The following is a 22,554-nucleotide window of genomic DNA, read 5'->3' on the forward strand; positions in this document are numbered from 1 at the left end:
TCAAGTGTACTTTATTTCGAAACAAATATGATTTATGAGAATGTTTATTTTATATTAACAAACATTGGTCCTCAAGATATTTTAACTACATATTTTTTGTGGGAAGAACATTAATACTCAACAAGTAAATTATGTTCAATGTGTTGTTCCTCGGTAAAAACTAAAAAACTATAAACGATTTGTTCGATTCAAAATGCATTTTATGTTCATATTAATATTTTATTCAGACCGATAACAGTTAGTTCAACAATTTTAAAGGTATTGAAATATTACCTATGATTATGATTACCTTTTCTATACGCGCTTTTATGAATACCAAACGTATTAAATTGTGAACCTTTAACGTACATGTGTACGTGCTAAAAAGGCCCATTAATCTGTGACATGCACTTAACCTATAAATCCACAAATGGACTTACTTGTGAATTTTACTTGCAGTTGACATATTCAGTATCACGTCTGACGAGACGATAGATGGATAATAAACTAGTACGAGATGTACTGTGGAGTAGAGTACGCGACAATGAAGTTTGACAATATCACTATAGTGTTGGGAGAGTTCGGAAAGTACCAGCGGATACTGTACGTATGCGTGTGTGTCCCAATAATATTTACAGCAATACAGATTCTCGCCTCTGTCTTCACCCTCGCTTTGCCGAAACATAGGTAAAGATTTTATATTGCACTTAATGTCATGTTAAGTATATTGTTTGTGTGAAATTATCGAACATGCGGCTTTAAATTGTGTTTTGGTAACTTCGAAGAATAAACATTTACTGTTCATTTTACAGTGCTTCTCGAGAATGTTTTCCTGTGCCCAATGCAGGATTATGTAAAACGAGCGAAACAGTTATATAAAATATTTGTAGTTGAATTGAATAAAATGGTTTAAGCCTTTGATGAATATTGACCATTCGTAAATTTTAAATCGTGTTTGTCTACATCAATTTTATACTGGCTTAAACAAACTTTAAATCTATTTCTAGATGCACTATCCCTTCATTGGAAAATGATACATACGAAGTTCAGGGCATTTGGCATGAGCTTTTGATCAATAAATATATTCCTCGGAGCACTGACGGGTCACTTGCCTATGCCGCATGCGCAATTTATTTGTCCCATGCAAACACGTCCTACAACGAACAAGGCGTTCCTTTGAACTCTTCGACAGCGGAATGTGACTCCTGGGTATACGAAAAGGCAACTTTCAAAAGCACATTCTTCACAAAGGTATGCACACGTTAAGACTGTTATTATGAATATAATCAAATCAGAATTCCTGTAGTCATGTAAATTGCGAATCTTTACGGACATAATATATACCTTTAGGCAGCGGCCATGAATGCTATTTTTTATATATTTATAATTATATATATATTTGACTTTTAAAGGTACTTTCTGTGATTGAATATGTCATTTTTTAGTATATCTATGTTGTCTCAATGATGAAAAGTGTGTTGAGTTATCTTCTATCTCCTCCATATTGATTAAAAAAAAATTCACCAACTTTAAACATCGGTGTATATCCTCTTCTGCAAAAGTAGATTGTGTTGTTTTTATAGATCAACTTGGTATGCGGCGAGGACTTGGCACGTGCAAATGCCAACATGGCGCTGTTAGTTGGGCACTTGGTTGGTGCGGTCAGCATTGGTCTAGTGTCCGATATGCAAGTAATTTTAACAATGTTACAGTGAACATTGAAGAACTTATAAATATTTTTAATTTATTTGTTAAAGTATATTCATATTAATTGTATAAGACCCATAGCCTCTTTGGTGCTCGTTTTAATGCTTAAAAATCATGTGTTCCTTCGTCGATGTATTCATGTTATTTTAAACATATGCATTTAAAAATGTTCAATAAACCATTAACTTAAGAATGAACCATTTACTTAAGACGAATTCCTATCATTGCAAAGTCTTGATTTGAAATGAGTTTTTTTGTTTTGTTGTTTTACTAAGAAAAAAGCGAAGTATTATTATATTATGATAGTTTCAGTATTCTGTGCATTACAATATAAAAGGTTCACATGCATTTCATTGACACGTATGTTTATATTTAAGAAAGCTGTGTTTTCTTTCGGCATTGAATATTTTTTAATGTACCGTTCCGATCTTTGCAGACAAATGTTTTGTTGCTGAATTCTTCCATACTAATCAGGCGTTTGTGAAGACAAACATGACGACATAACAGAAACACTAATAACCACGCCAAAACTTACAAATGTCATTATCAATTATGGACGCTATTAGTCATTCTGGCTTGTATATGTTTAGTTCTTGTATCATTTGCGTGTTGGTGGGATTGAAGGTCGCCAATATGACAGCGCTACCGAACCGCAAACATACCCGCCAGAACAATACATAGAGTGAACACTGTCATAGTCGTCCTATCGGCGTCGCCCTTTTATCATTTCTGCGGGTATATTTTTCCACACCCGTCAACACACCAGAACGAAGGGGCGAAATCAGCCGCAATAGAACACGGATTTGTTTTGGCATTGTTTTGTCCTGTCTGATAAATGTCGGACCAGGTGAATTTTATGAGCGCCTCACTATCTACTTGTATAAAGCTGCTGATTCTGATGTTTTGTTAATCTACTATGTAGGTTTGGTCGGAAGAAGGCTCTGGTGGTTGCTATAGTGTTTTTCATCGTGGCGGCGTTCGGTACTGCGTTCGCTCGCACATATGAAGTGTTTGTAGGCTTTCGGTTCATGCAGGGTGTCGCTAATCTGGGCATGTACACGACACTGTTTGTTATCGGTGAGTCTGCTAGCCTTGTACATTGTCTATGAATGGGCATGACTGATACATGCAATTCTTACATGATACGCATTAATTTTTACCTGGACAACAAACTACAATATCATGTAATATCTTTGATACGAATTAGGACTTTTTATAGTTTTGCTTATTGACCGATAAACAGTTATTGGCCAATAAAAAACAGAACAATTTACCGATGTCTTAACCCTTCACGTTTGAATGTTTGTTATTGTAATATACTATGTAAGCGTTGTTATTATTTATTGCTAAGTTATGTACGATATGTACAGTATAATTTTTTTTGACGTTTACGCATCGGTGATAAATGGCATGCCCTGTGTTTGCGCTTTAAAATATAGTTCATTCTGTTCATTTTACTATACAAAAACGTTTGCGATTATAGCCAAAATGACTTTTTGTAAAAAAGCGGTTTCATGTAAAAAGTAAAGCGTCAATTGTTATTCGTTATAAGCACTGTAATAGCAAAGTGTCAAAAAAGATAGAACAACCAAAAGCTCTATTAGATAAAAAGTTTAATTCCTAATTTGAATATTAGTTAACCTTATCTAGAAAACATAAAACAACTAAACTATCCTAAGATTAGCCAAACACACATTTTATATCTTAATTCTGTGACATTTTTACAAATGATCCTATTTTCCGACCATCATTATCCCTTAAGATCATGCCTAGAGCCTGTTGATCCCGAGTCAATAAAAGCATAAATAACAGCGTTCCCTTTTACTGCATTCTCAGGTCTGGAGCTTGTCGGTCCCTCGTACAGAGTGGCTGCGGGTATAATCATCAACTTCTTCTGGTGTTTCGGTCTCTACGCTCTATGCCTCATTGCATTCCTTGTGCGATCTTGGTACCCACTGCAACTCGCCCTAGCATGTCCGTCAGTGATACTCATTCTACATATATGGTATATTGATGGAACGTGTTACAATTGTTTTTTTTTGTCATTTGCTGCATGTGTATTAAACTCTGCAATATCGCATCCGCTGTACCATGATATTTATTTTTCACAAACCGTTATATACACGACATATTACGGATTATTAATTAATTTTCTGATCTAAGTAACTCATGACATCGACGTTGATGAAAGTGTTTTTGTTGTTGGTGGCGATGATGTGAGTATGGTGATGATCCCGACGAAAATGGTGATGTATAAATATAGCGGACGTCATTGGATCTTCGAAATGACATGATCGTCTATGATTAAACACCGTTCTTGTTCGTAGGGTTTTACCAGAGTCTCCTCGATGGTTGATGTCGAAAGGACGCTTCCAGGAAGCCAATCGAATTCTACACAAGTGTGCCAAGGTCAACGGCGTCACCTTACCCGATGATCTCCTAAGCAACGACATCGATGACAACACTAATACCTCACAAAGCGTGCTGAAGATGTTCACAGTGCCTCGATTACTTTTAAGGACGCTGATCATTTACTTCAACTGGTAAAGGAATAACGCATACTTATCCTTTTATAAATCTTTTTTTTTAATTCTGTGAAGAACGATCTTTAAAAAAAACAACTTTTTTTTAAATAAAAATCATTTTGTATTAATCAATCTAAGAAGTTTAGTAATTAAACGTGTCTAATTTACGTGCCCTATTATTTATAATTAATGCATATTCCAGTATGTTTTACGAATGAGGCAAAGGTTCCCAGAATCCTCGATTCACAACCGCGTTAGATCCGGATCTCGATATAACAGAACATGTCATTCATATGTATACATATGTATGCATTAACATGGTTTGGCGATCTTACATGTTATTTACTGATATTTTTGTTGACGCATGTAAAAAGTTTTTAATCTTTATATTACATATAAGTATGGCAAATAATATTATCCAATGTAAATATTTTTAAAAGAGTATTAAAAGATTATAAAAACCATGAGTCGAATAAATCCTGGTCAGAAATTGTGCATGGGGTCATTTAAGATTGGTTAGTGGTGTGAATTTTTTTCATTTTCATTTTTAAATAAAAGTTAAACAACAAATCTATTCAAAACTGCACGGTTTACATACATAATTTAGGATAACGACTATAACTGGTTACACATTTTTGCAATAATCTTATGCTGATACTTGTTTAGTGTGCTGCTGTGGAGCGGGGGGCGGGGGGAGGGAGGAGAAATGAGATTTTAAGGTATATTTAAAAAAAACTATTATTCATTTTTAATATAGGTTCATGTAAAAAAACAAAAACACTTCGCACTAATTAATATTCCTGCAATCATATGTTTATTTTAAAACAACAAAAAAAAAACCTTTCATCATGGAAGTAATTGAAAACAGCTACTGACAATATTGTGTTTTTGTTCCACTTTACGTGTTACTTTTAAGTACCAAAATATTTTAAAGGAAAATAAAGATGCTCAAACTTTCCCAATTACTAAGATGTTTGAAGATATGCATAAAGCCTAAATATATTGGAAAGCCAGGAAGAGAAATAACACGTAGTCCAATTTTGTAAACTTCCCCGATAATTCATTAAATTTTGTAAAATTTGACATTTTCCCTCTTTTTTTCTCTGCAGAGTCACAGCGATTTCATTACATGAAAATTTTCCGTTTGACAAAGTGTTTGGCCACCCTGATCATATATGTTGTATTGCTAATGAAATTTAATGTTGGATTGTTCATATGAAAGTAGAAAAATTCCCTCAGCAGTGCATTATTTAATTACGTATAGTATGTGTTTCTGGATGCTTCTAAAGTTGTACATATTTAAAAATTACCAGTTCATATATAATCTTTAACACCCAAACTTACCTTAAAACTTGAGTTTATATCAGATTGCTGGGGCTGCTTGCCAAACCTTTCCTGAAGAGAAACAGCTTTAACAGCTTTTTAACGCGGCGCCCTCTAATTTCTAACATGAAAGTATTTGAACAAACTCCAAACAGTACTTAATACTTTGCCTGTGTAAGCCTCGTTTAGTAGCTTAAGGGAGACCAAACTTGTAACTTTCTTCATTCACTTTAAGAAAATGATTTCACCGGCTGTAAAAAAGGCGTGGCATAACTTCTAAAGTAATTGATAAAATATGTTTCCAAAGATCTTTAAATGAATATCTTTGCAAAATGTTTTATCAGTTCTTAACTTAAATAGTCTTAGTCGAGTGAAAATGAACTCTTTATATAGACACACTTATTTATTTTAAGAATCAATATGTAACAAGAAAGACACGTTATTTATGGGGGAGGATAATGCCAAGTATTGATTCGAATTAATATTGATGAATAAAAAAAATCAAATATTTTGTTTGATGTTCCATTTAGATTGTGGTATGAAGGAATGAAGAAATATTAATGCATGCATATTTGGAACCCACTATCGCTCTTGAATACACACCATGCTTTTTTTTTAAATCAGAGTCTGTAGTTGCTACGGAATATATAATATCAGTGTGTTTGATGGTTGTGGTAGTTGACAACACGGGACATAATTGACAACACATGAATATCTGTTACCACGTGACATATTTGACTCCACTTGACTTCAGGATGGTCGTCAACATCGTATACTACGGTCTGAGCCTCAACGTTGGCAATCTTAGCGGGGACATCTACGTTAACTTCACCATCACCAGCACTATGGAGTTGGGCGCCTACATCATGTGTCTTCTGCTTCTCAACAAGGTGGGCCGGAAGTCGCTGCATGCCGGTACTATGATCCTCGGCGGGGTCTCATGTCTTTGCACGATCTTTTCTACTCTCTATGCTCCGCCTGGTAACTATTTTAGTAACTTTTTCTTTATATGTAAATGTATATGATTGTATATAGCGTCTAGTAATGTAGGGAAAGTGCTAAATATTAATGTTCATCTGTCTGTCTGTGTGTCTGTGTGTCTGTGTGTCTGTGTGCCTGTGTGCCTGTGTGCCTGTATGTCTGTGTGTCTGTGTGTCTGTGTGCCTGTGTGCATGTGTGTCTGTCTGTGTGTCTGTGTGTCTGTGTGTATGTCTATCTGTCTGTCTGTGTGTCTGTGTGTGTCTGTCTGTCCGTCTGTCTTTCCTTACACAATATACGTTTTCCGAACACTAGCCCGAAAATCCTTACGCCTAGCCTACTGAGACTTCATATATACAATTCAAATGTATGATCCTCAGACTAAATTAAATAGGTATACTGATCTTGAAGGTTCCTCAGGTTAAAAGGTATACTGATCACGAAGGTTCCTCAGGTCAAAAGGTATACTGATCATGAAGGTTCCTCAGGTCAATAGGTATACTGATCATGAATGTTCCTCAGGTAAAAAGGTATACTGATCATGAAGGTTCCTCAGGTTAAAAAAGGTATACTGATCATAAAGGTTCCTCAGGTTAAAAGGTATATTAATCATGAAGGATTATCAGACTAAATGGTATACTGATAATCAATATTCTTATGAATACTTGTAAAAGATCAAGCACAGCATCCCATATTTATTAAATATCATACTGAAACCTTATCTGTATCAGATTGATAGAAACCTTATACTACAAGCCGGTCCTCTAGTATTTGCAAGAAACCAATCGCACAACAAACACACACAATGAACACAACTGAGCTCAACGCCTTGAAACAGTCAATACAAAGCAAGCAAATCATTTGAGTTCAAACCAGTTTTAAGAAACTCCCAACTTCATAAAAACATTGAAGTGATAACGTATAAAAATAGCATTATCGCATCAAATTAAAAAGAAATAAAAGAAAATACATTTCAATTCAATGACCATTTAACTACTCAATGGTTATATACAGACAAGAGCACAAGAATTTTCTTAGACACGATGTTATGACACCCAAACGTGTATCAAATCCATCTTGTCTTTATTTAAAAAAAAGGTTAAGAGGCATAGTTTAATACCCAGATCATCGTCGTGATGTGCAATTTGATAAGAAGCCGCAATAAGAGAAAATAGTAGAAAGTTTAATTAGATTTGCACGTTGTGCATCGTTTTTGTTGTGCAAAAATAACAACATGCAATATATTAATAAAGATAATCACAGGTTCTGTATATATATTTCTTCTAACACGTAATACATGCGTTAAGAAACCTTAGTTGGATTCCTTCGATTTCCGTTGACTTTGTATATCCCCAAATTTCACAAGAATATTTAAGAATATGTGACACAAAAGGATAAAATACATATGAGTTTAGGCTTAAAGTGCATGCATTGATAAAACAATACATTTAAAGCTTTTAAAGATTTACCTTGAAGATTTTCAATATTTATATTGAAGTTTCTAGTGTAACTTAAACACGCAATAAGAACGTGGCTTTTGAAAGTAAAAGATTCCGTAGAAAGCTCTCTTCCACGCTTTCAAAACACCATACTTTTAGTTTAAAATAATTGATATTTGGTTCACGACACTGAATTTTTCTTTCAACCGATGTTTGCTAGGATTTGTATGAAGTTTAGGAAAACAGTCAATGGAAGATTATTTTATCTTATTACAATATATTGTATAAACTACACTTATTATTTTGTTCGAAATTATTTGAATAACGTCTACTTTTTCTTCGGAAAATGCTCTAGTTTCCATAAGTTCTCTTGAAATAGTTTGGACATGATCGGCATACTATAGTTATGTTGTTTGCTTTCTTATCGACAGAAACTAGAATTGTAATAAACGCTTCTCAATTCAATACATAGAAATCCATTATTTATTCTGAAAATTTAGCTAACACATTTCAGAGCATTAGATCAGTTGGTTAACGTGTATGCTGGATGCATTTGAAAGATCTTTGCTGGTCAGAGTGAATATTTAATGAGAAGTCAACAATCTATTTTAGAGCAAGAATGGATCACCGTGGTGCTTGCAAACGTAGGCAAGTTCGGTATCTCGGCTGCATTCGCGATCATCTACGTCTGGTCGTCGGAACTGTTCCCGACCCTGGTTCGCCACTCGGGAATAGGCTCGAGCTCCATGGTCGGCATTGTGGGGACCATCCTGTCCCCTTATACAATGGAACTGGTTGGTTGATTCTTCTGTAGAAAAATGAACTTTTATCAAAAAGTTTGTTTCATTAACTTGATAATAAATTAAACGGATAATTCATGAGGGCAATTCATTTGACAATACTATGTGGTGCGTGCGTACGCGATTGAGATCGATGTACGTGGCTACGCTCATTGAATGAGACTGATTTTTACTTTTTTGCAAAAAATATTGTGATCAGTTTAGAATGTGTTTTTGTTTTTGTTTTTAAGAAACGAAAGTCTCTAGAGCTATTCGTCATTATTTGTCGGAAAGTTATCATGAATATCAGTTTACGAGGATAAAAAATAAATCACTATTAATATAAATAACACAAATTATATACAATTGTTCCAAGTAAAAATGAATAATAGTGTAAATGATGGTTATTCGTGAAGGATAATAATTTTAGGGCAATCTTATTCCTGGAAACTTCGGGAAGGCGCTTCCGCTTATCATATTTGGTGGTCTCTCCGTAGCAGCCGGCATGCTGTCTTTGCTACTTCCAGAAACAAAAGGGACTGTTCTTCCGGAATCAGTGAGGGACGCAGAGAAATTTGGTAGACAAAGTCGCCTCAAGAGAGCGCTTACTTCATAAAAACAATATATGCTATTGTCATTTTCAATAACATTATGATATATAACATGTATATCAACATATGGTTTAACATTTTTATCGAGGCCGATATACAAATGTATAAATGTGTCACTCCATATTATTGTATGTTTTAAATTTGTATTTAGTTTTTTTTTATATTTCTATTGTACAACGCCTTTGAATATGTTTTATATGTAGAAATAGGCGTTCAATCAAATGCTCGAGTTTCAAGTTTCAAGTTTACACATGTACATCGCGGATTTTGTAGGAGGCGCGAGTATACATAATCATTTAAAGATATTAGCCCCCTAACGGTGTTTCGCCTTTGGAGATAATATATAAACTCTTCGTCGTTCCAACTGTTCGTCTATCCGTATGCAACACGGGATCCTGTGAATGCTCCACAAATTCTTAATATATTTAAGATATCACTTGGATTACTTACAAAACTGTATTATGGGCACGATGCCTGACCTTTTATTATCTACCAAAGGTTAATGGTCAGGTCACTGTTAATAAAAATAGAAAACAACGCCCCTTGGTGCAAGAAGGTACCATGTGACATTGAAATAAGAAGGCACATGGTACCTTTTGGCATTAATGGGGCGATAACTTATTAGTTATAAAACCCAAAAAGCACACGCGATATTATCAATAAACTATATATACTCACTAATTATACGTATAACCTTTCTTTGTCAATCCTTATTTTCGCCCGTCCGTCTATAAATCCGTCTTCAAGAAGATTAGAATAGTAGAAAAAATTATGTCCAATTTAGGTCAACGCCAAGGGCAAAGTGATATGTGTGGATAGGGAATAGTTATAATTCATATTTAAGAGATTATAAGTATGAAATAATTGTAGAAAAGGGTGTAAGTGCTGCACAAAACGGAAAATCGACTTAACCAGGTAAAAAACCTTTCAAGTTATTATATGCCCAAATAAGTTCAAGTATATATGTTATGGTTGAATGGACAATAATTAAAAGAAAAACAAGATGTGTTTGTGAAACACTATATCCCCCCCCCATATATTTGACCTTTGACCTCGAAGGATGACCTTGACCTTTCACTACTCAAAATGTGCAGCTCTATGAGATACACATGCATGCCAAATATCAAGTTGCTATCTTCAATATTGCAAAAGTGTTTATTAAATGAGCGATTTTGACCCATATATTTGACCTTTGACCTTAAAGGATGACCTTGACCTTTCACCACTCAAAATGTGCAGCTCCGTGAGATATACATGCATGCCAAATATGAAGTTCCTATCTTCAATATTGCAAAAGCTATGGCAAATGTTAAAGTTTGACGCAAACCAACAAACAAACAAACCAACAGAAAGAGAAAAAAACAATATGTCTCCCATAACTTGCAAGACGTGTTGGTGTCGAACGAAGCGGTACCATCAACTTAACCTTTCGCTGACAACAGGGCAATCATTAAATTATATCAAGTCCTTATCCTACAGGCTTTAGTTATGAACATGCATACACAGTTATGTTTACCTTGAGACTAGACCAAAAGCATGTACCAGAAACTGCGTGTGGATGTGTTGTTTGAATAAATGTTCAATTGTGTTGATTAATTTGGTTTTATTGCTTATATTCATTTTTTTGTTTTAATTTACAAAAGGTTGGTTGTTTATACAAATATGGTTTAATGAGCTTTTACTGTTTGGACTCAAACAACGATTATTAAGTAATTACACAGTATAGATCAAGCTTTTCCTCAGCCGCAGATAATGTAATAGTTACTTGTGAGTTTAATGTCAACAATTAAGACAATCCAGTTTAAAAGAAAATGTCAACTCCAATTGCTTTATGTAACCCTTTCAATCTTATAGTTACATCCAACAATGTCACAGAATCGTCATCAACATTACTCGACTTGATTTTCTCAAAAGATCAAGGCAAGCTTTGTAGCTCATCAGATCAGTTTTAATATTGAAATAGTGTCACTTTCAAGTCGTGTACGTCTTCAGATTCTCAAAGCCTAAATATCTGTCTTTCAAGAGACACATATAGCTTTAGGATCAATGAAATTTAAACTTTAAAAATACTTCAAAAAACTAACTGGGATGTTATTCTAGACACGGGTGATCTTAATAAAATTAATAGAATGACAATATAAAACATACAATAAAATCAACCGGGAAGCAAAGATTCCAAACAAAAATGATACAATACCCCAGAAACTGAAATGTTATCTAGATTTCCCATTATTTAATTTAATTCTGAAAGCAAATTGCTCTTCTGCAAATCTTAGTAGAATACAGTCATCAAGTTAATTTAATCATTTTTTTTCACTTATTCATTTGTCACTATTGATCTTTCTTTAATAAAAGTTTTAGAGGATTTTTTCATGAATTAAAGAAATCTTTGTGCAACATTATATAAAACGTAGAAATTGTGATATAAAAAATGGCTGTAAAAGTCAATTTCTCATATTACTTAAGTCTGAGACGATATGGGGATTTATTGGAATTTCTCCATAAGATCCATACTAGTAAGTTATTATTATTATATATTCAAATTCAGTAGTGGTTTCATATTACAATTACAAGAAATTAAATAAATAAAACTATATGAATGTTATTTTATTGTTTCAATACTTTTTGTGGTGTGAAATTAAAATGAAACGTTGTAAATAAAGTGGCAATTAGAAGAATGTGCATGTAGATAAACCATTTTTATGCAGTTTACAATAAACAATAAGTTTTCATTTTTATATAAGGTATTGGTAAATAGGCAGCAAAGAAAATATTACACAATCATCAATTATTAGATCGTCTAATAACCAAAAAAAGTCGCGGTGGCATATTGGATATGGTTCCCACCTAGCTAACAGAAGCATCCAGGTTTGATCTCCTAGGGACCAAATTTTGGTTGTATCCAGAACATAGACTCGAGTGTCTTAACAATTCTTAAACTTTCGATGCAATCTAGGTAAAATAAATTATACACGCATGAATATTGCATTGTTCCACAGAAAGGATGCTGACGATAATTCAAACCCAAAGCAACTGATCCTCTGGTTCGCTGAGATTCTACTTAAGTATTTATGTACTCATAAAAGCTCAAAACATTAAAGCACCAATGATTATTCCACGTCCGGTTCATTGACTCTAAACAAAGTTTAAAATAACACTTTTCCATTGTCAAACGATACCACATATTATTAAATGTTCTATGTTTTGGTAATTAATATCTTACAAACACATTTCTCTAACATTCCTCTGACATTTTTTAAAATGTTAATGCCTATAGACCATACAAATTCGTCAAGCATATCCGGAATATGCAAAAGCTTACACGTTAACTTTACACCACGCAACATGACCACCACACCTCTATTTCCATCGGTGGAAAACCCATATCCAACTTGAGATTCGCTGATGACATTGACATCATGGGTTGCACCAGCAGTGAGCTTCAAAATCTCACCAACAGACTCAATGAAAGAGCAGGAGCATACGGGATGGATGTCAGCACGGAGAAGTCGACAATCATGGTGAAAAGCACGACCAACACAAGTGCAGATATCACCATGAACGGCGAGAAGCTAAAAGAAATGAACAGCTTTAAGTACTTGGGCGCAACCCTGACCAAGGATGATACCGCTGTGGGCCAAATAAGAATTGCCATGGCGAACGCAGCGATGGCCAGATTGAGCAGGTTGTTGACAAGCAGTCTCATCAGCTGCGCAACCAAGTACACGCTCTACCAGTCCCTCGTAGTCTCCATCCTACTCTACGTCGGTGAGACCTGGAGCCTTCACGCGGACACGGAACGCAGGATGCAGGCATTTGAACACAAATGTCTCCGAAGACTGCTCCTCATCTCCTACACGGAGCAAAAGACCAACGAGTACGTCCGGAACATGACTGAAACACTTGACGGTTTACAATAGCCCCTTCTGGTGACAATCAAACGACAACTTTTGTCCAGGGCACGCTAGATAGAGATCGACGTCGAGGCCGTCAGAAGGAAAACTGGATGGATGAATTACTCTCAGCAGCACACAACAGACCTGACTGGAGGAGGATTTCTGTATTCCTACCATGCATAAAGTTAGTATCGGAGCTCTTGTTTTATAAAATACCAAACAATATGTATACGTTTATGTTTTCGGATCGCATATCCACGTGCTCAGTGCCTATTGTCTTAGTCAAAACATAGTAGAACATAACTGTATTTGTCTGCATTTATATCCAAAAAATAGTTGTTATAGCATGTGAGCAATTATTTGCATTTTTGCAGCCATCAGACTTGCTTTGTTTAAATGGCACGAATCAGAACAGGCTACCATCAGTCATCGGTTTGCGCAACACATAAAACATGACGACGGTCACATTTCCTTTATCATCAATAAATACACGATATAATGCGATCAATTGATGTGATTATGACCTATATATCAAGAAATGAACACGAATTAAAACTAGGTAACACTTAAGTTACATGAATACGAGGTCATTCTTAATATTACTACTCTGGCCTGCATATAAGGAAGTCAACCATATGTTTCTTTATGAGGGTGAGAACAAGAGATACGTATACTATCGTGCTACATGATCTAGATTTTCTAGCGACACGGTACACAGTCTATATTCTAACCGGCAGGTCCCGTGTTCGATCCTCATTGTTGCCGTGGATTTTGTGTAAATCGTTAACGTTTCGATGAATGATATATCTGGATGAAGTTTTAAAGCCTCAGCTAAACATAGTATGACTACTGCATATTTAATTATTAACTACCTTTATAAATGTGGCCGATAATGCATTGGTATCGCTTATTAACTGTGCAGTAGTGGTTATGTTATCTTTTTTCATTTATTTGCGACTATATTTACGTGGAACACTGATACCTTAAACTGAGGTTTATATCCATTTACAAAAAAGCACTAAAAATTAGTTCAACTGTTTATTTCACAGTGAAAATCAAACCAATGCAAACATTCAGATTGACAAAATAACATCACTATCGACGTCCAGAATGACAGGACATAGTATGTGACTCCCCAAATATTAATCAATAATTCAGAAATGCGTTCACAATTCAAGACACATAAAAAAAAATATATGCTCACATGAACAACAAAAAACTGTAAAATATTTTAATAGCTTAAGTACAAACATACATATTAAATTAACATCAACACAAATGTCTACAAAGCATGACAATCATCCTATCAAACAGTCAAGGCGAGTGTAGATTTAGATCACATAACACTGTGCAGTGGCAAATTAACGATAACAGTAAAAGCATGCATAATCATTGAGTGACGATTATAAAGATATTGATAGATTCTCATCTACAAAAATTACAGATAAGATTTCAATAATTTCACACAATATAATAAAATGACAAAATCTTAAGTTTTTAAATGGATCACGACAAACTCAGCATCGCTGCAATAAAGAATTCACACACACATTATCATAACCCAGTGGCACCACATGAGATAATTGCCATTATCAGCACGTGGAGCATTTTTCTTGCTGTAATCATTCGTTGCGGCAATTGAAAACCAATATAATTTGTGAGTAAAAATATTTAATGACATTATCAAGAATACGCAAATCTGCTAACAAGTCATTTTAACATAGCGTAAAACTTTATTTGAAATTCCAATCCCATACCATGATAGAAAGTGATTTTCCGCCTGACACAGGGCGTGACTATTTTGGACTAATCATTACATAATCTTTATTAAATTATTCCAAAAACATAACTATGCACAAGATTTAAGATCGGCTTAACATTTTGTTACATTAAAAGACACTGAAATGTTAAACGTATTTACTAAAAGTTTGTAACTTGATCTGCATAGAGTATGATTGGTGTGTAATACTTATAGCAGCATGCACGGTAGCGTAATGGTTATGTACAAAACTAATTTTATGATAGGTATTGTTTACACGATTTACAGTAAAATGTTCCACAATTCTCTTCGCTTTTACTAAATTAGATTATGACCCGATTGTCTTAATTCAGTTCACGAGCAAAAAACATATGCTTACCATTCAATTTTTTTTATTAAAGTAAGTTAAACATGTTGAACATGTTTATAGAACTTTGAAATAATTGTACATGATAATTATTTTTTGCAACTCATTTTTTCCAGATAAAAAAAATACATATACACTATGCAAAATAACACATTTAAGTCATGCATCAGCGTAAAAGATATAAAAGACATAAATGTTAGTAAAGTGTCTCTAACTTTATTATACAGATGTAAGGAAGGTTTTAACATTTAACACAGACGTTGAACCTTATTCATCTGGATGTGCTACATAAATGTTTTTTTAATTGAAATATTCTACAAAAGCATCTTCATGTAATTTTTCATAAATACAATTTACTTTAAAGGGTGTAAATATCATTTTTCTTAATGTAAATGACTTACAAGCAAGACTATGTCTTTGTTTGAGATAACATAACATAACAGCACAAGAATAGAGATCCTTAATCAACAAATATTAAAAGTTTAAATACGAAGTCTAAAATGACATGAAGGCGTCATTTAAAGAACATATTAGTTTACATCATTGAATCAGATAAATATTTAAAGTATAGCACAATTGCCCGTAATTTTGTGTTGGAAAAAACATTATTTAAATATAAAAAAGACATTTTCCAGTGTGCATAGACAAAAAGGTAATTATATATTGTAATTACAGACGAAAGAGGTATAAAAAACAATTAAAGCTGCATATATGTGTATTTAAAGACACATTGGTACATTATTGTAATGATGGTACGATAAAATAGCATTGGTTACATGTTTGTAACAAAAATGCAATATTCATTCAATTTAAATTTTAAGTTTGTGAGACTAAAGCATTTAACAATTCACTGTCAAAGGATTCTAAATTAATTTTTGATTTTTTTGTGTAGTTATCATATTCAACTTTGTTCATTTCTTGGCTCCTGTTATGCTTTGAATGCATTTATTCATTTTAAACTTGTACAGCTTAATTAATAACATATAATCGTTTATGTCTCTAGCAGCATTGTTGAAAATCCAAGTAGAAAAATAGTCATATTAATGAAAGGAAAAGATTGTCCTGGTAACATTTTGTCCATAATTGCTTAAGATACCTGACATTCCCAGAATAAATGTTCAACAGTTTCCTCACTTTGTTTGGAAAATGATCATAATTGATCATCAGTAATTTTCATTCGATTCAACAGACTATTTGCTCTAAGTAACCTGTGAATGAATCTGTATTGGAACCACTATACCTTTACATCATTGGTTATTAAAACGGGAAGCTCAAATATGTAAGTCATACTTCTTTTTTCATTAATAATGGCATCGAGGCTTGTACACAATTGAATTTTAACTGATGGTTGTTCATTATTTTTATTTAGAATGCTTTTATTCTGTTTGCACCAAATACTTTTTAAAGTAAAAGTTGTAATCATCGTAATTATCGGGTTTGATTAGTTGTTGCATATGACAAGATTTACACTATTTTTTATTGTATCAATTGCTCTTGCCACCGCAGTAAAAATAATTAAATGTATATTCAAATTGTACATTCTATTTAATTCGTCAACAAAATTATATTTAATTCATCAACAAAAATAAAGGTTCCATTTTTAATATATCACCTATACAATGAATTCCAGCAACGAACACTGACTTAAAGAGAACACGTTTATTTCCTACCCATATATTTGGATTATACGATATTTTTTATGCGTTTAATTCTAACCAAAATAAAGTGAGAAACATTATTAACACATCTACCCGAAAAGGGTTTGAAATTCTGTTTGATATATTTAAGGCCAAAAAATAACTGTAATGAAAGAGTTTATAAGAATCTAAACACAGTTGTTGTTTTTATATCTATCCGATTATTCATAAAGGATTGAATGTTTTGTAACAAGGTCAGTTTCATTGCTTGAATAAATTCATCAAAGTTGATCAAGTTAAATTCCCCTTCACTATATTAATCAAAATTGATCATGTTTAATCCCTCTTCACTATATACTATTGTTGTAAACTATTTAACTATGCCCGATCTAGATAAAACTCGGAATAGAAGACTTTAATGAATTTATAATTGTATTGGGTGGGTTAGGCAATGATATGGACAAGTGATTGAATAATAACACAATGAGTGTTTTCACAATTACAATATTTCCAATTGGTGTTAAAATTCTTCTTTTACAATTTTCAGACAATTTTCCATTTTTGATTTTTTTCATTGCAATTTATCTTTATTACTTTTGACAGGTTATAGCTGGGTTGCATCAGAATAATTTCCATTTTGTTTGTATGGTATAAGAACTGTGTTTTGCTTGCCAATCCATACAAAATTTGTTATCAAAACTTACATAAGACCTGACATGTTTACGATTTTCAAGATAACAGTAAGTGTTTCATTTAAGGCTTGTTCAGAACCCTCCAATAAAATATTAGTATCATTCCAATCTTGGGCGATTTATGTTCGATTCAATTAATGATTATACCTTGTATTTTCTTGTTATCTCTTAATAAGAGTGACAAAACTTCAGCGCAGAGGATAAAATATAAAATGAGATGGGATCTCCTTGTCGATAGCCCCTTTCAATAGGGAAAGAGTATCTATCTATATCTATCTATATATACTGCTAGTCGCCAACAATTAGCATTACAAGCAGGCGCGTGTAAGTGCTAGGAAATTAAAGGAAGAAGTGTATAGGAGATAAAAAGTAATACATATTTGTGAGACATAGAAACAAAGGTTATAGTGTTAGTTAAAAGAAGAAATATTCAGATAAAAGGTTAAAAACAGCCAACCTGCTTAGAAACTGTGGTCTAGTTTGGTCACACCCTGCCTAAACTGGTCCAGGGTAGGTGCCTGTACAATATTGGCTAGTAGAGAGTTCCATAGGACGATAGTGGCTGGATAGAAGGAAAATTTATAGTAGTTGCTTGGAGTGGGGATTTGTCTGAATGAAAGAAGGTGCAGATGTCTAGTGAGCCGGGTTGGAGGAGTGACGTAGGGAGGCATTGGTACAGCAACCAGTCCATGGACAATTTTGTAGAACATCAGTAGCCGGGAGTCATACCACCTTCTGTTCTCAAGTGAACGCCACCCTAATTTGTCTAGCATGTGTGTGACACTGTTGTGATATGAGTGGTCATTTGTAACCCATCGAGCGGCCCTGCGTTGGACCATCTCGATCTTATTGATGTTGTGTTGTGTGTGTGGTCTTCACACTGAGCTACTATACTCAAGTTGTGGGCGGACAAGGGTTTTGAAGGCAAATTCTCTAATGCGTGGGTGTTTTATGGGAAGGTTGCGTTTGATGAAGTAAAGTGTTTGACTGGCTGTTGCGGTAACCTGGTTTATGTGTTTATTCCAGCTGAGGTCAGATGTGATGCCAACACCCAAGTATTTAGCATCACTAACTGTTTCAAGGGTATGACCATGGAGTGTGTAAGTGGATTTGTAGGGGTGTTTTGACCTGGTGATGTTCATAACCGTACACTTGGAAGGATTAAATTCCATATCCAGAGAGTGTTCCCATTTTTGTAGCAGATCTAGATCTTCTTGAAAGGTGATTTGTTCAGTGGGATTGTTGACTGTGGTATAGACAGCAGTGTCATCAGCAAATAACCGGATCTGTGACACTATGTTTTCTGGCAGGTCGTTTATGTACAGCAAGAAGAGGAGAGGGCCGAGAACAGAGCCCTGAGGGACACCTGATGTGACTGGAACCTCGTCTGAATTGTCACCATTTACCAAGACAGTCTGAAGTCGACCTATAAGGAAAGATTTGACCAATTGTAATGTGCTATCTTGGATGCCGTGTTGGTGCAGTTTGTAGAGTAACTTCATGTGATTGACCTTGTCGAACGCTTCCGAGAAATACAGGAGTATTAAATCTGTTTGTTGGCCATGAATAAGGTTCCTGGATAAGTCCTCTACAAGTCCTATGAGCTGTGTCTCGCATGACAGTTTTGACCCAAAGCCATGCTGAAGATGGAAAAAGAATGTTGTTGACCTGAAAGTGTTTGGTGATGTTTTAGGCGACGATGTGTTCCATGACTTTACAAAGAACACATATCAGTAAAATCGGCCTATAGTTAGCGCGGTTACTTTTGTCGCCTTTTTTAAAAAGTGGAGTGACGTTCGCCTTGATCCAGTCGGAGGGGATAGTGCCTGTGTCTAGAGATTTTTGAAAGATTCTGGTGACCAAGGGGGCAATCTGTACACTTAGATTTTTAAGACAAAAGGCTTGATATTGTCAGGGCCGCAAGCTTTGCTAGTCTGCAAGTTGAACAAAAGCCAGGTTAATATTTGCGAGTTGTTCAGGCATTTAACGCAAGCATTGAAGACGTTTTATGTTATCCCGAGGGATTCGTATAGGTAAACAATAGAAACAATACTCAAAGAGATTTTTGTAAATTGTTCAAAACAAAAACACAAGATAATCGATATACCGATAACATTATTCCGAATGACGTAATGCTTAATGATTTATTTATTTATTTAAACACTATAATGTTGTTTAATACGCATGCACATACCAAGTACACGAGTAAAACAAATGAGTATTATAAAACGATTAACGATTTAGACATAAATAATAAATTCAACAATTTAGAAAATTTAACGCATACTTTTGCGCAAGAAAACTCTCCAAGTCCGGGATGATGTAATCGCCGAAATCTGTATGCTTTGAAGTTATATCGCATGTTTATCAAAGATTTTGCAATACAATCTTCAACGATGGTATATTTGCAGCAGAATGTGCAGAGGTAATTATTGTCCCAATGTTGTAAGCGGGAACACAAGGACACGGCTAATAATCCCGCGTGCCACCTCTTTTTCAGATGCATAAATAAATGAACGAATGCTACCTCCGATTTGGCGCTAAGGACTGGAAGATTTTAAAACACACGGGGAATTCTGCATGGTAAGTAGGTTGCATATGGGTCTTTGTCAACATATTTCACATATCTTTCAAAATCGGGCAATGTAGTGCGATTCAGCGAAGATACATTCATTCACAAATCCCGACCCAATGAAAACGTGAGGACCTTTATAAGTTGTGCCATGGTGGAGTTTTGATCAAGCCAATCAATGTATTTTGCGTGTATGACTAGCAAATGTCCATCCAATTAAATTGCTAACGACATTAAACCATTACTTTTAACATATACACGTTGCTGCATTCACACAAACATTGGCTTTTTGCCGATCTAATAGAAATTCTATATACTTCCAAAAGAGATGGAGCAAATGTTAAGAAGATATAAACATCATTGGGAAAAATGTTCTTACTAAGTTACATAAAGAATGGGCAATGAATGTTGTCCATAGATTGTTCACAAGCTTTTTCTTAATTTGAAATAATGACCAAGTTTGTTTCCCTACATGAACCAGTTACGAAATTGGCCGATATTTCATGTATTAAATTGTTTTTAAGAAGTTTCATGAAGATTTGTCAATATAAATATGGCCGCAAGTATTCACAATATTTTTCTCTAATTTGAACTATTGATCTAGTCTTTTACCACAAGTACCCAGTTTCAATCAAAATCAATAAATTATTAAGAAATAAATATAACCAAGTTTCCAGACGATTGGGCAATAAGTGTGTCCTCAGGGTGTTCAGAAGGTTTGCTTTTATTTGACCAATTGACCTTGTTTTTGACCCAAAATGACCAAGATTCTAACTCGCTCAAGACTTCATGTATACAAATTTTATGTTTTAGTTTTCAGACAATTGGGCAATAAATGTAGCCTCTGGATTTTTTCACCATATTCATATAAGCAATAAGCGCGCCCCTAAACAGCAATATTTTGTAACGGACCAAAACCTTTGTTGAACTCGGTCGGGATAGCATTATAAAAAAAAAATGTGACTTCTAGAGTGTTCAAAAGCTTTCATTTACTTTGACCTTTTGTCCTAGATTTTGCCCACACTTGTGAGAGTTTTGAAACTGATTGAAATAACATGGAGGCAAATGCTCTTATCAAGTTTCATTGATGATTGGAAAACATATTGCCTCTAGAGTGTCCATAATGTAAATGTTGATGAGGCACGGCGGACAAAAGGTGATTATAATATCTCAACGTGAAATAAAAACTACAAACGTAAGATGTAACAAAAATACAATGCACTTGTTCTTCATGGCTAGATGAAAGATGAATATTTGCTAACCTTGTATTTGAAATCCATCATGCAATTTAAAGTAACTTCCCATGTAGACACTGTGCTAGTTTGATGGTAACAAACTATCATTCCAGAACCAGTTGTTGCACTTATATTTGCAGTTCAAATACTATCATACGATTCAATATTTTTATATAACAATTACAGCTAAGGTAAAATATTAATAATTGATGCAATTTAAATTGAGAAAGACATATTGAGTTCTAAGTCATTTTAGATAATCTGTCATCACTAGCTTTCCTTTGTTTGAAAAGTATGCATTCATTTAAAGTCAGTGAACTGTTTTCTCAACCACGGGCAATTTGTGTGATGCATACCTAAGCCGGAATATGGATTCAAACCAACAGCAAAAGTGACAAGACTGTCACATACATGTTAATAGCAGTAAAATGTTATGAGAAATAGAAAAATAATACGTTTTCAAGTATGTCTACTACATTTTGTTCAAGCCTTTCGGGGAAAGGTAGTACATAATGTAAACAAGTTAACTACAAATTATATATATATCTAATATATCAAATAAAAAGGTAAATCACAGACATTACGCAATTATCGATAAAATATAAATTTACTGGAACAGATATATCATTTATATGCTGATATTATCTAATATAAAGCTGTCTAAATCTGAGACGTTAAATAATAATAAGTAAACAACACAATATAATCGTTTTAAATTACGTATTTTGAGATCATCAATATTCTTCCTATTAAGGCGTGATTGAGAAAAGCAAGCATTACCTGAGCAATACATATCACATAAAAACTGTGTATTTTAATTACTCTGTTAGTGTATATGATAGTCAGAACTGTCACTTAACTCAAACAAAAGCTGTATTAACCACTAACATATTAACGTATACCACTTTTAGTATGAAAATAGGAATCGTTTAATGTAACTCTTAATTACATACAAAGGTATGCGGATTGCTGACATGTTATTTAGTACTGTGTTGATATTCTTTTTCAATTTTACATACCATGTCCTATAACACTTAGACTGTCACTACTGTTGT

General features: G+C 34.1%; 3 protein-coding genes across 5 annotated transcripts in view; all 3 read left to right on the forward strand.

The window, feature by feature from the left end:
* Positions 1-10,888, forward strand: part of LOC127853811 (organic cation transporter protein-like) — a 289,143-nt gene extending 278,255 nt beyond the window's left edge. For both annotated transcript variants that reach the window (XM_052388599.1, XM_052388601.1), the window contains exon 10: positions 9,898-10,888. The gene's annotated coding sequence lies outside the window, so the exon portion shown is untranslated. The remainder of the gene's footprint in view (positions 1-9,897) is intronic.
* Positions 1-22,554, forward strand: part of LOC127853818 (uncharacterized) — a 289,097-nt gene that overhangs the window by 254,636 nt on the left and 11,907 nt on the right. The window lies entirely within an intron of this gene.
* Positions 311-9,427, forward strand: LOC127853810 (organic cation transporter protein-like). 2 transcript variants are annotated; one of them, XM_052388598.1, is made up of 9 exons: positions 311-582; positions 987-1,230; positions 1,563-1,666; positions 2,609-2,763; positions 3,523-3,691; positions 4,014-4,229; positions 6,289-6,515; positions 8,564-8,745; positions 9,161-9,427. In XM_052388598.1, exons 1-9 carry the CDS (start codon positions 497-499, stop codon positions 9,344-9,346), a joined length of 1,569 nt encoding a protein of 522 aa, XP_052244558.1. In that variant the 5' UTR covers positions 311-496; the 3' UTR covers positions 9,347-9,427. The 2 variants fall into 2 exon arrangements, with proteins under 2 accessions (XP_052244558.1, XP_052244557.1); XM_052388597.1 differs by having other exon boundaries at positions 397-666; positions 9,161-9,423.

The sequence above is a fragment of the Dreissena polymorpha genome, chromosome 12, assembly GCF_020536995.1.
Source record: "Dreissena polymorpha isolate Duluth1 chromosome 12, UMN_Dpol_1.0, whole genome shotgun sequence".
NCBI lineage: Eukaryota > Metazoa > Mollusca > Bivalvia > Myida > Dreissenidae > Dreissena > Dreissena polymorpha.